General features: G+C 34.7%; 1 protein-coding gene across 5 annotated transcripts; it reads left to right on the top strand.

Moving 5' to 3' along the window:
• Positions 1 to 4165: 4165 nt before the first annotated feature.
• Positions 4166 to 18002, top strand: LOC18429932 (phosphatidylinositol/phosphatidylcholine transfer protein SFH6). Of its 5 annotated transcripts, none has more exons than XM_088870844.1 (16): positions 4166 to 4558; positions 4875 to 4925; positions 5190 to 5490; positions 11366 to 11465; positions 12036 to 12302; positions 12483 to 12560; positions 12637 to 12738; positions 12832 to 12881; positions 12996 to 13095; positions 13195 to 13290; positions 13419 to 13501; positions 15456 to 15609; positions 16136 to 16545; positions 16716 to 16790; positions 17380 to 17557; positions 17657 to 18002. In XM_088870844.1, exons 2-11 carry the CDS (start codon positions 4919 to 4921, stop codon positions 13488 to 13490), a joined length of 1173 nt encoding a protein of 390 aa, XP_088726970.1. In that variant the 5' UTR covers positions 4166 to 4558; positions 4875 to 4918; the 3' UTR covers positions 13491 to 13501; positions 15456 to 15609; positions 16136 to 16545; positions 16716 to 16790; positions 17380 to 17557; positions 17657 to 18002. The 5 variants fall into 5 exon arrangements, with proteins under 5 accessions (XP_088726970.1, XP_088726971.1, XP_020520389.2 ...); XM_088870845.1 differs by having other exon boundaries at positions 4395 to 4736; XM_020664730.2 differs by lacking the exons at positions 4166 to 4558; positions 4875 to 4925 and having other exon boundaries at positions 5243 to 5490; positions 13385 to 13501.
• Positions 18003 to 18277: the final 275 nt, after the last annotated feature.

The raw sequence follows: 18277 nt of genomic DNA, 5'->3' as shown, positions 1-18277 counted from the left end.
AAGAACAAGAGATGAAAAGCAAAATAATATTAAAAATTAATTACACCCTACCCAAGAGACCCTAGGTAAAAGAATTATCATAATATTTATTAAAAATTAAGGTTTTCTAAAACATTTTCATGGAAGCCCTAAGTCAAGATAAAAAATTTAAAATAAATACAAATGTTATTCGATAACTATCTATAACCCCATCCAACACAACCCAGAACATAAAAATCTTATTTTGTACATTACAAAAAATTCTAAATTTATTGAATTATTCAGGAAATAAAATACCAATGGTGCTAGCTTTTTTATTACAAAGCATGGGTACAGGATATCCGACGAGTTTTGATTAGATTAAAGCAAAACTCCATGGTCCACAATCGAGACTATGGTAGATATTCCCCTCGTGTACCATGCATGACTCCACAATTAGGCATGAAACTACTCTTCTTATAAGGGTATTGAATGTTTAGTATTTAATTTTTTTTTATAAATAGAATTGGAGAAGCACGACTTTGATTATCACTCCACGTGTCTTTTTTCTTTCTATTTTTATCCCACTCTCCCTCCCATATGCTATCTCATATTCTCTCTCTCTCCCAATTTAATTAATTATCTATTTTAATTTTTTTTTTCTTTTTTTCTTTTTTTTTTCTCTTCCTCCCACGTTTCCCCACTCTCTTTATTCCTCCCGCCTGCGAAAAGTCATAAAAATAAATAACTCATTTTTATGGTGTCATATTCATATAATTCTTAGGCCATACAAAAGTAAAATTAGGGGTAAATAGGCATATTAGGCCATAGATCTATTTTGATGATTCCAATCTGGAAAAATAATTGACTGTTTGTACTTCTTTCGTATCAATTATTATTTCAATGATCAACTCCTCGCGACCCACATTAATCTCTCATTGACTTCCATAAAAAAAAAAAGTAATTTTGTGGTGTTAACTTCATGTAACTTTTAGGCCTCGATGTACCCCTCTCGTTCTCTTTCTTCTCTTTCTCCCTACCTACCCTCAATAGAAAAAAGTTCCTATACTTCCCCTACAACATAGAAGATCTATGCTTCCCCAACTATTTAGCCATCCAATTTTGATCAAGTGAGTCACTCACCGTTTGATCTAAGATCCGAAGTCTCAAAGTATTTTATTTTTAATTTTTTTATACAAATTATATGAATACGAAATTTTCTATGCGCCATATTCTCATTAGAACACACATACAAAAATATTAAAAGTAAATTTTCGATAAAATATAATGACCAAAAAACCCATTGAAATTTTTAGAGGTATTTTGGTAATTTTATTTTATTGGGAATATTTTTTTATATATTTTTACAAGTACGAGTTTAATAGGGGATTGGATGCCCAACATTTGATATAAAAATATTTTATGTAAAAAAATAAAAATAAAAATAATGTAGAAATGTGACATTGTGATTGAGACAATGTTAGCCCTCCACTCAAAAAAGACAGTTGGATAAAAAAAAGTATATAAGTTTTATGTTGGAGGAGAAGCACATAAGCTTGCCCGCACATTGATATTTTTAACTCCTAGCCAAAAAAAAAAAAGTAATTATAAAAGATAACCCACATCCGTCTCTCTCTCAAGATAAATCTTGCCATTCGCGTTTTTGGCGACTCTCTATCTAATTGTTTCACTTTTGATCATGTTAAGTCTCTCTCTCCATATTTTGAAGTATGTGAAGGGTGTCTCTCACAATAACTATAGAGTCTGCTTCATATACCAAGAATAGGAATGGTCATTTCAACTCATAATTTCTATGTCCTCCTATGTGCATTTTGATAGATTGTTATGGAAGCAATAAAATAGAGGTTCTATGTTTTACTTCCAAAGATGATAAGGAAATGAATTTGAGGATTAAGAATGTACATTTAGGGAGTCTTTCTTTCCAAGATGCCATCATGGAGATATTTAGGTACCATATTTATTTTTATCATGAAAATATGTGATTTGCATGAATTTTTTTAATTTAATTCTTATTACCATAATTTTTACTATCTTTCTATGTTATTAAAGTATTTCGATTTAGTTGGTTGTTTTCAAACATTTTATTTTGATGTCAATTGATATGGGCCAAGAGATTGCTAGATTTGTTCATTCGATAATTGCAACAAGTTCTATTCAATATTTTATCATTTTTTAAGTTTTTATTCTAGCATATTTTACTATTTGCACCTTAAATTTATCATATTTTTTATTATTTTACTATGAGCTTAATTTTTTTTCATTTAATTGGTTGTTTTCAAACCGTCTATTTTGATGTAGTTGATATCGGCTAAGAGGTTGCTAGCTTTGTTCTTTCATTTCATACATTTGTATGCCAACTCTAATTGATATTTTGTCATTTTTAAGTTTTATTTTTGTGTATTTTACTATAAAAGCCTCCATATACTTTTCTACTATAAGGTCACTATTTTTTATCAAAGTTTTTTTATATATGCCAAATTTTTTATTGCCTGTTTGTTCAGTTTTACGTTCTTTAAGTTTTGATATTTCATTTTATATGTGCAAATGTTAATGTGTGTTGGATATAAAATATTTCATAGATTTTTCCTTTTTTATTGTTTATTTTTTCATTGTGGTTGCATTTGTATCTATTAATAAAGTTATTTATTAAAATGGTAGACCACGACAGTTATTCCATAACACATGTAGTTCTCTACTCTTTTATTTTGATTATTTAATTGAAATCTTTTGATTTTCCTTACATTACTTATAAGTTCTATAAAAATTATGTTTGGATTAATTTTTTGGTGGATAATTAAGTATTTAAGAAGGCATAGAAATAAGGGCTAATAATTATGCTTATACATATATATATATTGGTATTCTTCAATTTTTAAAATTTCTATCATATTTTAATTCTCTATCTAGAATAGTTATTATGGTTGAATAGTAAATTACATTATTCTCTTTCTTCTGGTTGTTGAATAAGAGGTATGTTTTTCATTTATGCAAATTATTAATTTTCATATTTGTAATTATCTAATATGTTTGATTGTTTGTTTTCAGTTTTTAAATTTTTGTTTTATGTGCATGTCTTTGATTCTTTTCCTTCTTTTCCCTTTTACCCTAAACATATGTGCCAATAAATTATACTTAACAAGAAAAAAAAGATTTAAAATATATTTTTTTGTTGTCATATGGTTGTAATGTATATGTACTATAAAAATCTTTATTTCTTCACTCCATATGTGTGGTGATTAAATTATTTTTAATTTATTCTAGACATTGGAAATCCTCGATTTGAAATTGTAAGTTAGAAATTGTTTTTAAGTAAGTAAAATACATGTACAAAACAAATCCTTATTCTCTCTTGTGAACATGCATGTTTTATGCTGAACACATGGAGTTATAACTTATAATGCATGCTTAATTAAACAATTTAAACGTACCTCTCTCTCTCTCATGTAATAAATTTCTCATAACTCTTATCTCTTTCACTCTCTCTCCCCCTTCCCCTTCCTCCTCCCTATATCTCTCATAACTCCCATATCTTCATTTTCTTAAAACACCTCTTTTTCTATATATATAGATTATTAGTATTTAATAGAATCTACATGTGAAAATAGGTTCATTGAATCTATTTATATAACCGAATATACCTATTTAAAAATATTATTTTAAATATCAAAATATATTTTAATGATTAATAACGTACATGCATATTACTAATCTTTACAATGGAAAAATCAATGTTTTCAAACCTGATTATTTCTAATCCACATCACCGATCTAAATTGGAATCAGTTGAGGTTGAACCGGTACTGGGATAGTTTGAGTCTAGCCCGTTTTCCCCCAAACCCCACCCCGTTTTAATGTTTTTGTGCACCATTGACTTGGACCGATCCAAATACATGGGTAAACGATCTGCCTCACCAATCTGAGTTTTAAACACCGACGAAAATGAACGACCTTATCGAGTGGGCAACATTTCAAAAGTAACGCTACGTTACCCTCAAGGGCGGTTGGTGATCCATCTCATGAGAAGTTATTTGTTTATCTCTTTTATTATTTTTTAAAAATGCCACTAAAATAACCATCAGAAAAAAAAACAATTTCATTATATTTTAGAAAAATATAAATCTCCAAGTTTCCGGTAAAGTCAAATAGAGCAATTTCGTTAAATTTAATGCGATCATGGGGTGTCCACAAGGATCCTAATGGCACTCCCATAGAAGAAGTAGCATATAATCTTCACCGTTCAAATTGTGCACCAAAGGTCGATGGCCTCCCAAAATAAAACCTTCGGATGCTGGTGGCCTTCTAAGATATTTCTGCAAAATTATTGGGTAAAATTTTCTCTCCTCCAAAATTTTGGAACTCCGGCAAATGGCAAATGGCGGGCGAATGAGACAGGCACCGTCAAAACTGGAGAGAGGAGAGAGAGAAAGAAGGGAGAGAGAGAGAAAGAAGGGAGAGAGAAAGTGCGAAGATAAACGTTGCAGGTTCCGCATGCGGACGCGGTGCCCTGCGGTAAGGGATCGAAAACGGCGGTTTCAAATAAGAAGCGGTTTCACGTTTTCTCCCTTCTCACGCAAAAGCGGTATTCACCAACAATCATCACCACCTCTCTCTCTACCCTTCCATATATCAAATGACTTAGAAATGAATCACAAATCTTGTTTTCCAATTAGTTCCTTCGCTTTGGTGCTTGTTCTTTGAAGGATTTATCCCTTCTGGTTTTTGCCTCTTTAGCTTCCATTTCTTCTGGTTCCAAACAGGTCTATGAACTGAGGAATCGGCTGCTTTTTATTGTTTTTCTCTGCATTACCTTTTCATCTACATTTGTTGCTTTGCTTTTTGTGTAATTGGATTGAATTTGATTTGGCACCTGAATCTGGTTTTACTTGCCTTCCCAGAATCTGATATATTTTGAAGGTGAATTTTGCACGTTGCAGAGAAAATGCCAGGTAATTTGCATTGTCTTTTCTTGTGCATTTCTAAATTTGAATCACATTCCTTGTAATCTTCAATCTGTTTTAGCTGTGTGTTTCATGGAGGAAGATAAGATTTGGATCTATTTTTGGTAAAACTTGCTGATCCCTTGTGTATTCCATGGAGGATGATGAAACTTCAATCGATTTTCTTTACAATTTCCATTCTATTTCCGTACGTTTCCTGGAGTTGATTTAAAATTTGCATGCGTAATATGTGCTAATTGATGGACGTCACAGCTGAAGAAGTCTGGAATCAAGAGGAGAGAAGAGAACGGAGATTGGATTTGGAGATTTCAGAGGATGAGAGGCGAAGAACAAAGATTGGATCTCTGAAGAAGAAGGCGATTGTTGCCTCCGCAAAATTCACTCATTCTCTTCGCAAAAGAGGGAAACGAAGAGTTGGAGGCAGGGTCCCTTCTGTTTCGATTGAAGATGTCAGAGATGCAGAGGAGGAGAGATCAGTTTGTGCCTTTCGACAAGCTCTGATAGCTCGGGATCTTTTGCCTCCTCAACATGATGATTACCATATGATGCTAAGGTAAGGTATCACCTGTAAGAAACTGAAGTATTATTTACATATATCTGCGATTGATTAGCTTTATAAAGGTTGCAGTACAGGGTTGAATCTTTGGTAGTAAACTAATTTTTGGTGAATTATCATACTGTGCATCAGTTGATTACAATGCATTGCCAGATTGCTCAGGTGATTTTCTGGATATCACAGAAAAGTTACTATTGAAAGAATAAAGCTATGGCCTAAAAGTCTAGGATGTAAGGTTTAGAGGCTTATGCTATACTAGAATTTGGCTCTGGTAAATAAGGAAGCAAACCGCTTGACATATTTTCTTAGAAAAAGGGAAGCCTTCGCCAAAGTAGTGCTATAGGTCTTAGAAAAATAACTTATGCTGATGCATTACCCAGAAGGAAAGCAGTCTTTATGTCTTTCCCGCATTGGCTGCCCACATATGTCCTTTAGAGTTTTATCAACTTGTTCTTATGCAGACTGCAAATATTTTAATAGGTCCTTTGGCCACACATCTATTCTTGGTTTTGTTCCTTACTAGATGGGAATAAAATATGCTTACGTTTCTTATGAAAATGTGATGAAGCAAGCTGAACAACACTACTCCTTATGTTTTCTTTGATGCATTTGAATGAAAAGATTACGGTTGATGACAAAGATTATGGATGGATAACAAGGGGCTTGCATTGATTGTTGGTTCATGGTTTAAGTGCGGATGTGGAAGTGTTTGAATGGATGGTTGAGCTCTTGACATGTATCTCTAGTTGTCTCTTTGTTTTGGTTACATTAGAGAAAGGACTAGGACTTCGTGAATGGAAGTGTTAATTACAGTAAATTTTTGAAGACTCCTTTGAGTCAGGAAATCGGTCTATGGATTTTGAGGCATCAAGCAGTTAACATGATGAGTCTCAGCTATTACATTGAGAAGAATGAGGAGGATAAATTTGTTTGGAGAAGATGGAGGAGAAGATAAATGCAACTGTAATGGAAAATCAAAATGTTAAGGGATGAAGGAGAAGATGGGATGGACAGGCAACTGAAATGTACTTGATATAAAGGTAGATGAAAATGGAAGAGGAAATAAGAACAAAGAGGTAAATTGTCTAAATTTCTTAGGATCTAGAGGGGATGATGGACTTTGAGGGGAACATTATGAATGCCGAATGCTTTGGGTGTGTTTCATTTGTTTCTACTGGAAAACATATGAACAATATTATATGAGGGATCTGGGAAGGAGTAATGATGATGGAAGGTCATGTTAAGCGGCATTCTAAAGCTTGGAAAAATTTCTAACGTTTGACATGCACCTCGATATTTGTGGATGTGTACCATTTGTTTATGTATGCGTTTTGGGCCATCTATTTCGGGCGCAATTCCCTCTTTTTTGATCAACAGTCAATTATATTCTCTGTTCTTACATTGTATTCGATATGTGCAAACAAATCCAATTGCTACCTCTGCAAATTCTAGTCTAATTTATATGAGAGCTATCCATAATCAGATCCACCATAAAATTTGGATTTTTTATCAACAATGTTCCGTAGATCCATTGTGCATGATTTGCAGGATTAAAACTTTAAATTGTGAAAATTGATAAAGAAGGCTTCAAACTTGTTTGTCCCATTTGGTAGGTTTTAGTTCTTTGAGAGAAGTTATTTTGCCAAGTTTCAAGACTGTTGGATCTTTGATGAGGAAGATCTTGCATCTTTTTAGTTTCTTGATTCTTTTGTTGTCCTGTTTGGAATTTTAGGGAAGAGTAGAATTGTGCTGAGATTTCATACAAATGTTGTTGTTTTTTCTTTTGATTAATTGTTAGAAAATGTTAATGTTACAACACTTGCTGCTACTATTTAACAATTGTTTGTCCACACCTGACATCTTTGGCATTGAAGATTAGAACATTTCTTTGATAGACCCGAGGAAGTGTTCAGTTTTTGTGTACTTGACATTTCGTATTACTTTTCTGAAAACTTCAATAATGTGTTGGATTGCAGTAGTTGTAAATGGGCAAAATGGTTCATAGTTCCATTTTACATTTTTGGGGATAAAGGTTGTGCTATGTTTGATAATTCCTTCAGGATATTTAGGATCTCATCCTTATGTTATATTTGTTGATGATTTCACTAGTTACAATTGGGTGTTATTTAACTATAAATGCCACACGTAACATGTCATGTTTCATGAAATGATTCAAACCTAGTTTAAGAAGACCACCAAGATCATTCTTACTGATTGCGAGTTAGAAACCCCTGTTCAGCTAAATGAAGTTCACCAGTTTCAGCTAAATAGGACCCTCATAGATTTCACAGAGAGATTTATGACTAAGGAACCAGTGTTCCGGAAAATGGAAGTCCTTTAAGATTTGATTGAGAAATTATGTGTCAGAAGCCCTTCCAGCAAGTTGGGATCTTTGATAGCACTTTTATGTTGAACATCCCTTGGAGAGAGATATGATATGGGCTGGTCAATCCTAAGGATCAATTGTATTTGTTGACTTTTGTTTTTAGAGAGAGTGCAAAAGAAGCTGGTTTTCCCACTGGGAAAGTTTTGGCACAGTGCTGGTGTGATGTGTCTTGGTAGTATCCAGAAAATGACAAAGGAAGATTCTTCATCATCTTCTATAAGGAGCAATATGTTCCAAAGGCCTCAAAGATGGAGACCTTTGCAATGGGGCAAGGGTCTTAGTTCTCTGGACATGTTATCTAGAATGGATCAAAAGCATATGGAGGCATGAAGAATATTTAAGAAGTGTTTATATTTTTCTAAAGTTTTATAGGGAGTTTATGGGGGATTTCGGATGAGTCTGGCAGTTGCTATGTGGTTTCGAAATATCTACAAATAAAGAGTAAAATGGAGGAGCATAGAATATTAGGAGATTTTTAAGTTGTAAAGTATTTGATGGATGTCATCATGGTTTGATCTTAGCCGATGAGTCTACGGGATTGGCCTATTCAAAGTGATGAGCTCCTCATTTGTAAGCAATCCTTCAGAAGCTGTATTCCCTTGGTTGAAGAATGAATGTGCCCCTCATTATATTCTTCAAGGTTCAGCAATATTAAGAGAGTTATATTCACTGCTGCAATGCTAGCCCCATGGCTATAGCTAGGGAGAGTGTGAAGGTGGAATAATATCCCTAGTAAGTTTGCATGTGAGCTCAAGGTGTTGGATTGGAGTGCTGAGGGCGGGAGAGTTGCGAGGCTAACTTAGTCGATGAGCAAATACCAACCATGTGCAGCATCTGTTTGCTGCAGTGAAAGACATGAACTGTGTGAGCCGGTCCTTTGCAAGCTCTTGAATATTGGATGAAAATATAGTTTTAGTTGCTATTGCTTGCCTGTACCACAAAATAAGACATGTATATGGAAAATGAAATTCATCATCCCCTATTTCGTGCTTCATAACTTTTACAATGATGATTTGTTCTTTTATGGAGGCTCAAAAGTGAATATCCTATTGCCTGCTATATCGATTGTGGGACACTGTGGGGTATCTGTGGGGTATCCCAAAGCAGCGGAAACAATACTAGAAATACACGTTCACAAGACTGGATGGGAGTTGCATATATTTGTACAGATCTGATCTCCCTTTTTTGTGCCAATCAATGAATGAAAGTTTTATTGGTAAACCAAAAATAATATTAATTCGTAATTATTAATTTATCAAAAATGCTTTTTACCTGTGATAGTAATTATTAATTTATTGGTAAACCAAAAAATAATATTAATTCATAATTATTATTGTATAGTATATACAATAAAATAGGGGGAGGTATGGGGATCCAACTTTTTTTTTTAAAAAAGAAACACAGACCGCCTTTGGGTCTGGGCGCCGGCCTTAGCGCCTTGGCGGCCCAGAGTCCAAACCACCTAGCGGCCTAGAGCCCAAACCACCTAGGCAGGCGGCCTATGCCTTTTTGAACATTGGTGCCAATCGCTCACTTTCACGTGTTGAGAGTTCAATGATGCCTCCTTAGGCCTCCCTCTTTTGATTACTGTACCATGAAGATTTTTCACATGCAAATCTTGAACCTTAATGGATGACCCGAGAGTTATGGCTTTCACCTGAAGGGGTCTTGGGTTGTTTTTGTAAGAGAGAAAATAGAAAAGGGTTTTGGGAGGTACATGCAAACAACCTCTCTCTCTCTCTCTCTCTCTACAACTTCCTTTTTATTGAGGAACCCTCTTCCTTGATTCCCTCCCCATGTGGTTTTCACAATCTAATTGGAAGTCAATCCAATTAACCATGTGGAGTTATCTTTCTCAAGATTGGATAAGTCTTCAACCAACCAACTCAATTCCAAAAATTCCTCTCTTTCCTGTACCCATGACAAAGAGTGTAATTCCATGGACCAACCCACAAGGGGTAGACTGTCCAAATCAATAGCGATGGAGGTGAAAGCTTTCAGTTGTTGAGATCGATGAGAATGTGTCACATGCAAGGAAGATTTGTATGTCTGAAACTATTAACAATTGTTTATGAGAAGGTTAACATTATTAAAAAAAAAAAACAATTGTTTATGAGATTTAGGAAAGAGAAAGATTATAAATTTCAAAGGTTTCATGAAGTCAGTCCTATAGAAGTCTAGTACCATAAGTAGTTTTAGGAATGATATGTTGGCTGTTAGCAGAGGTAGTTTTAGAGGGTAAGAACAATGTTGTTAGATTTGCTTTAGGGTCTTCTTTGGTTTAGTGAGAAAAATGAAGCAATTCGGTACTTCGGCCTATTCAGGGGAAGACTTTGGATTTTTTTTTTAATTTACCATAAATAAATTAGATATTATATAAAAATGTATAAAAATAATAAAAAATTAAAAATAAAAATTTCAAAAAAAGTAAAAAAAATACTTTTATATAGATATTTCTTTGCTTAGGATGAAGAGGCCGAAGCTTCGGCCAATTCGGCCCGAAGTAGACCCGAATCTGACCGAACCCCTCCGAAGCGGACCGAATCTGACTGAAGTGGCAGCACCAGGCTTCACTTCGCTTCGGTCTAGGCCTAAAATTCAAGCAAATTTGACAACATTGGTTAAGGGGCAACTGATGGGCACTGACAGAATCTTCTTTTCTAGCCTATTTAGATAAGTTGATACTCTGCATTCAGATGTATAAAACTAAGTTTTGATGGGTGCGGGTGGGGGACCTACACCTAGATATGGCATGGTCTTTTTCTTATTTTGTCCTTTTCTATGTTGTGAATGTGCAGGTGTAGATGAGGTGTCAAATATGTGGTAGTATATGAAACTATGTTTTGAATATTTGAAGCTTTGAATGATTCTTTTGACCAATTACTGATTGAAGGGGAAGCTGTCAATATTATGTTGGCATTAGGAGGAAGATAACCTGTCTAGAGTTGGTTATATGTGTTTAGTTCCATTCATTATTTTTTCAATAAAAAACTCAGGGCAGCCACCCAATTGGTTTCTCCTGTATCTGGTATCTCATTCCTACTCAAAGGGACAATGAGTTTCGTGTGCTTTATCTTTGAAAACATTAAGAAGAAAGATTGGCCACAGTTTAAATGGAAAGATGAGGATCCATCATAGTTAAGGTGTTTCGAACATGATTCTCCATGATTAACGCTTCGTATGGAGGATTATATCTGGTAATCTTATTTAAAGCATTAAAGGACCCTAAAGCCAACAATTTATCCTGTATACCATATTTAAATATCTCGCTAAATGATTTCAAAGAGGCATTGCTCAAGAGTGTTTTCTTTTTTTAACTTTTTTAAAAAGGAAGTGGTCAAATAATGTACTGTGCTTTTTATATCATAGGTAGTCCTTTTTCCATTTTTTTCTTATTCTTAATTCATTTTTGCTCCATATTGTCATGATTTTTCTATTTCCATCTGTCCTCAACCATAATGGCTTCTATTCATGTTAGTGATACAGATTTTTGAAGGCAAGGAAGTTTGACATTGAGAAAACAATCCATATGTGGGCTGCAATGCTACAATGGAGGAAAGACCATGGGACTGATTCCATCTTTCAGGTGAGAGTAAGGCCACAGTTTTTCTTCCATGTGTTTTAATTGCCTTCCACTTTTGGATCGAAGCTGCTGCACTGCTCTCATGCTATCATATGCTGTTTTGACATTAATTCATTATTATTTAGGAATTTTACAGGATCAGAAATTAAACTCGGAACACCTACATGTGACCCATAGGTGCCTCACACATGTGACCCATAGGTGAAAAATGATTGTTTTGCCACTTCATTTTATGTTAAAGCCAAGTTATGTCATAGTTTGTCAGAAAGAGTATATACACCATTTCTGTTATCAAAATATACAGAACTACTCTTTTTACCTCCATCATTGGTATGTATAGTACTAAAAAACTGTAAAAATCCATGTTATTTATTGCTTGTCATGTTGTGGAATATTTTGTTGTTTTCCTCATTTAGTATATGAATTACCATAAGCAAATTTGTGGACTTACTATTTTGTTTGAGCATGATCTTAGTAATGAATTTGCTACCCATTAGTGTTGTCTTTTAGTGTAAGACAAGTTCCTTTCATAGTTCACTGTTTCTGAAAATGGGAATATGGTTATTATGGCAGGACTTCAATTTTGAGGAATTGGAAGAGGTGCTTCGGTATTATCCCCAAGGTTATCATGGGGTTGACAAGGAGGGAAGACCTGTTTACATTGAACTGCTTGGCAAAGTTGAACCAAACAAGCTGATGACTGTTACAACAATTGACCGCTACTTAAAATACCATGTACAGGAGTTTGAGAGGGCATTGTGTGAGAGGTTTCCAGCTTGTTCTATTGCAGCGAGGAGGCACATAAATTCCACAACTACTATATTAGATGTGCATGGTGTGGTATGTTATTTCTGTAGTTTTCTTAACTAGGCTGATTTATAGGTTGGCAAGTCGATTTTAGAATCAGAAGGCATTACTGTCCTCTAAAATAGAGGAAAGAGAATATATCTGATGTTTATTTTTTTGTTCCTGATGTGGTGGCTTCTTTCACACCTGTTGATTTTATTGTTAATGATGTAGGGTTTGAAGAATTTTAGCAAAGCTGCACGCGATCTTGTTAACCGTATGCAGAAAATGGACACTGATAATTATCCTGAGGTAAATGAATACTGTTCATTGGTCATGTAATCCATGTTCTCCTGTTCCCTTTCCTCATGTCTTATATCTCTTACAGACATTACATCAGATGTTCATTGTAAACGCGGGCCATGGATTCAGATTGCTCTGGAACTCCATGAAAAGTTTTTTAGACCCGAGGACTACTGCAAAGATACATGTATGGACAAGTTATACCATGGCAATTCTGTTATCTTGCACTGTTGCAAGCTTGCAGGGATTAACTGGGAACCATATCTTGCTGATTTTGCAGGTTCTAGGAAACAAGTACCAATCTAAGCTGCTTGAAATCATTGACTCAAGGTCTGTATTCCGTACGTTTCTACAATGCTTTTCTTTCCTTTGAATTAATTCCGTCATAAATTGTATATCCTGAGTCGTTGATGTGACTTTGTTTTTGAATTATTTTTTTGACAGCCAATTGCCTGGTTTCCTTGGTGGGTCATGCACTTGTCCAAATGAAGGCGGGTGTCTTAGGTCTGATAAAGGACCATGGAACGATCCTCAAATAATTAAGGTGTGCTCTTGAAATTTCTTACTATCACTCGTTCCATGCATTTTCTTCAGTTATTACTATTTGATGTAGAAATGCTTCATCCTTTGCCTTGATTTGCAGCTGGTGCGTTACGGGGAAGCATCTTTCCTAAGGCAAATTACAAAAGTAGCTAATGAAGGGAAGATAAAGTCCTATATTAAATTTCAGTTATTGAAGGTAAATTTTACTATTAGACTGTTTAGTAGGCGTTATTCCTATCTAAGCAATATCCATATTGAAAATGGTGGTTTTCTTGTTTCTCTCCTCTTAGAAACAGGGCTTAAGTAGTGAAATATCTACTGCAGAGTCAGGATCAGATGATGATGTTGATTCTCCTTCTAGGCCAAGTGGTTCTATGTTCACGCGACCATCTCTAGTTCATGACGAAGTGAGTTTTTGGTTGTGGATATTCATTTATCTGAAATTTGGGCTGTTTTTCTAAAATAACGTAGAAAGATTTTTTTATTAATCTTCAGTCTCATATAGTTCTCTTAAAGATTCCCAACAAAGTTGAAATGTGTGAGAAGAAAAGCTCTACTGTATGCAATTATCTTGAGTTGTCCTTACTCTGTTCTGACTGTTTTTTTTTTGAGAAGGTGAACTGGATTTTTTTTTTTTATGGTTATTTCAGTGGGGAAGACAGCCCTGCCTGTTTTTTTTTGAATTAGTCCGTATGTTTTTGAACCTGTCAGTAGGAATGGAAGCCACAACCAACTAACGTTTGGGGTGTGCTACACCACGACCTCAGCCCCTTTCCCTACGTTGTTCTGACTGTTGTTTTCATCAGCATATTTTCTTCTAATTTATCAAAAATTTTCCGTGTACAAAAATATTTTCTCCTTTCATTCCTATTCTCGTTATATTCTTTACCAAGGATAGATGGAAAACATGTTCCCATAAGGATGTTTTAAAATGAGGAAATATGTTTTTTCTCAAAAGCCAATGCATTTCCATTTGACAAAATATTTGTTTTCTTGGGGTAATCTAAGGATGCTCTGATGGCTAGAGAGATCACTGGATGGAAGTCAAAATAATGGACAAACAATTCATGGTTTCTCCTATCAATTTTTTTTAAAGAAGATAGCACAGAATTCGTAGCAGAAACAGGTCATGTAGTAATACTGGAATGTCATGTGGTTATTGTATCAGACAACTATAATAAAGAATTTCGTTTGATCATCTTGTATCGACATTATTGAGAGGTAGGAATCAGGGTGAGCGACTCAATTTTTCATTATACTGTTGCAGTTTGTATCATTATTTATTTGGTGCAGAAGGCGAAATAGTCATGTCATTGGATATATGAAAGTCACGACTGACTACATTTTGGACATCAGTCATTATGAACATTTTATTTACTCATCTGAGTTTTGATCTGATATTAGGTGACCAAAGGTATCAATACAAGGTTTAGTAGTGATGCAGGTTCATCTAGATTTCAGACCTAGGATTTAGAAGTCCTTTTATTAGATAATGTTGCAGGTCGTTGATTGTCAAATCTACATGGTGATGAAAATGAAAAAGATGATGGATGGATATCTTGTATTTGCACGTCAATACTATCTTTAATCATGTTCCTTTTTTTGTTGATATGGTTTTAGTGCGATCTGAATTTGGATTTATCATTATATAGATTTTTTATTATCTGAAATTTGTAACTTGTTGGTAAAAAATTCTTTTCTAAGAAACTGATTTATGTAAGTGAGGGTGATTCATGTGCATTTTGGACACGAGGATGCTAACTGAAGTTTTGGTGCCGTTTTGAATTGCATATTTTTGCCCAAAAATTACTATTAGTTTTTTGCATCAAGCTTTCCCGTAGTTGGTGTTTTAACTGTTTCTTTGAAAAACATACTATCAATCTGTGAGGTCCAGATGGAAGTTGTGAATAAAACTGAGTGTGTCAAATTTTATTCATTTAAAATGAAAAGTAGAAATACAAAACCCCATGTAATTTTATTCGATCTTACTCAGTATTTTAAAAAACTATTACATCTTCTATGTGTGTGTCCTTCTATAAACGACTATATTAGCTTAGATGGAAAATGTGTAGTTACTTCGCATGAACTCCTGTATGCTATGGCTATATTGTATGTACATACAAATGTGTACATAGATATGCGTGACTGGAAGTTATGTAGGTGTTCTGGACCCTAGGAATATTTTGGAGTCTCCCAATTATCTCTTTGTGATTGAGTTTTAAACCAGAATTTTGCATTATCCTCAACCTTCAACCAAAAAAAAGAAAAGAAGTTTTCATTATCCTCATTGTTTCTATTTGTTGTCAACAACGATATGGCACATGACATTCATCTCTTGCTTCGTACTGATCGATTATGCAGGTCATAAGGGCCGATAACGCTTTTCGACATCACTGTGATGCCCCAATTTCTTTGTTTAATAGAGTTGAGGATGACTCAGGTCAAGGGTTGACCGCAATGCCATCTTGCAATGATGCACATGGCAGGGTCAATGCATCACCATCATATTCAGAAGGTATTCATTGAAAAGATGTACTACAATACTTGCATTCATTCCATCTGCTAGTTCTTATCTGATCCCAATAGAACAATCAAGACATCTTTACTTTCACTTGCATGTTCTGTCTGTTATGATCTTAATATTCCATTTTAAAAAATTCAACTCAGCCTGTGACTTCATTGAAGCAAAAATGGAATCAAATTGTGACTTGGTAAGCTGCTATTCCGGCCCATGTTTTAGTTGCTCCCACCAAAAAAAAAGGTGGCCCACATGCTTTGTGTGGGAAGAGCAAACGCATGGGTGAGAGAGCAGGCCTCTTTTCAAAAACTAAAATATCCTGAAAAAGCTAAATCATCATCTATCATCCAATCCTTATCCCAATTATTTGGGATCAGCTTATCCAGAAAAAGCTAAATAAATGGGGAAAAATAACAAGTTATGGTGACTAAAGTTACTACCACGTTGAGTTGACTTGAACTCTACTCAGTATGGTACTTATAAATCACCATTTAATATTTTTTGTGCTTTAACCTTCTACTAGGTGCTCCAAAAAGACAGGTTACACGGAGACAATTTTCACAGAGATTACTTCTGCATATAGCAGAACTGGTTGCAGGGTTCTTGGTGAAACTTCTAGCTGTTTTCCGTACTGTATTTTGTAGTCTTGGGAGAGTAGTTCCTGATGGCCATAATAATACAAATGCAATGGTGCCCTCATCCGACAATTTCAATGACAATGTATCCATGGAAAGTAATGGGAGTTCTGATACTCTGCAAATCTCGGAGGAAAATTCTGTTCTTCCATGCTTGGAGAGGCTACAGAGTTTGGAAGCAGTTGTTTCAGAACTATGTCTAAAGCCTTTAAGACTCCCCCAAGAAAAAGATGATATGCTGCTGGATTCTTTGCATCGTATCAAATGTATAGAGTACGACTTAGCGAAGACGAAGAAGGTAAGCCTCATGTCTCACTTGGTCTGCACATTCTTGATTGTCTAATCTCCATTAATCTCTTCTGGTTATTGTTATTGCTCTCTCTCTCTCTCGATAAATCAATGATTGTTGCTTTTAGTATGAGCACTGTTTACTTTTATCGTCATGTTTGTTTCTGTTTTTCGCTGCAGGCCTTGCATGCAACAGCATCAAAACAGATGGACATTGTGGAGTCAATAACCACTTTGAAGGAAACAAGTGTGCAGGTGAGTTAATGTTTATATGAATCACCGCAAGAACAACCCCCATCTTTCAGGAAAGGAGAATATAGTGTACATTTTTTTTTAAATGACTAATAGTAAGTAAACTGGATCTTTCAAGGGAAACAAAGGTTGGAACGTACTTTATATATATATATATATATATATGGCAACATTTGTTTCTCTTAATGATAATGACATGAATCAACGCGCTCTTATGGATCAACGTGATCTTATGGAAGAGGACCTACAACATTGCAAATGTAGCAATATATTTTGTATCTTATGATCATGTGATGATGAATTGAAAATGTCTTAGCAAGAACCATCATTTGCTCTTTCAACAAGAAGTTGGTTGTAAGAGTTTCCTATTTTAAAAACTGGGTTTCTTTGTTACCTCTGAGAGTTCATATATTATGCTCACAACACAGACAAAGTAGTATTAAACTGCATAATAAAGAGAATTTTATGGGTTCTCTTTCTTCCCACCTCTTTCTGTTCACTTGTTTTATAATTTGGTGGTAAAGAGTAGGTGCTGTATTTGGTGTTAACTAAGGCACGTTTATGTTGATATGTTGTTTATAATCTACTGCAGAGAAGGACATTTTGTTGGTTGAATGATCGTAATTACATTTTAGGGGGCAGTTGAAGGCCTGTTTTGTTATCTGCAATCTACATCCCACTATATGACGGTGTAACTGCGAATTACCCACTCACACACATACCTGTATATGATTGTGTCATGAAGTACAGATAATATTGGAATAATGAAGGTAACTTCCAAGTATTTTCTTTTTTGTTTCTCTTTCTTTCCTGACTTTGCATCACTTTGGCCAGGTGATTTCATCCCTAATTTGGGTTGTCATTTTCAGGGTGAAATTGAGTGCTCATTAGAGCTATCTTGTGATTCACCACACATACCCACCGGATTCCTTGCAAAGAGAAAGTGGTTCTCTGATTCTCTGTTTACATTCATTTTCATTTGTGGTGTTTCTAAACTACATCAACAGCCAACAAGATATTCTATAGGTGCAAGTGTACATTCTTTCTACTTCACCGGCATATGAATGAGGCCTTTGTTCTTTTTCCCCTCTTCTTCTCTTGATTACTCAAGCAATTTTTAATATGGGTGAGGTTTGTATAAGATTGACTCTTTATATTGTAGAAATAAGGTGCATCTATAAAATTTACTTAGATGTCGTTTCCGCATCTAAAACCTTATGATGGTTTCAAAATCTCTTTTTATCTTTAGTTATAAAATTTAAAATTTAAAAAATGGTACTGATGGAGATCAAGAAATACTTAAAAATCTTGAAAATAGATGGTCCAGATAACTTATTACAAGATGCATTATTTTCTAGACTTGATATTTTTTGTTTCTTCATGTCCATTCGTCGAGATGATCACTTGAAAGGTTATCTTACTCTGGAATACTCTATTGTAGGATTTTTGAGGTGCACTTACGGTATGAGGTTGCAACCTTATATAAACTT

The sequence above is a fragment of the Amborella trichopoda genome, chromosome 6 (genome assembly GCF_054954075.1).
Source record: "Amborella trichopoda isolate Santa Cruz 75 chromosome 6, AtrichopodaSantaCruz75HAP2 v2.0, whole genome shotgun sequence".
In the NCBI taxonomy this organism is placed as follows: Eukaryota; Viridiplantae; Streptophyta; class Magnoliopsida; order Amborellales; family Amborellaceae; genus Amborella; species Amborella trichopoda.
This window is presented reverse-complemented; position numbering and strand designations above follow the sequence as displayed.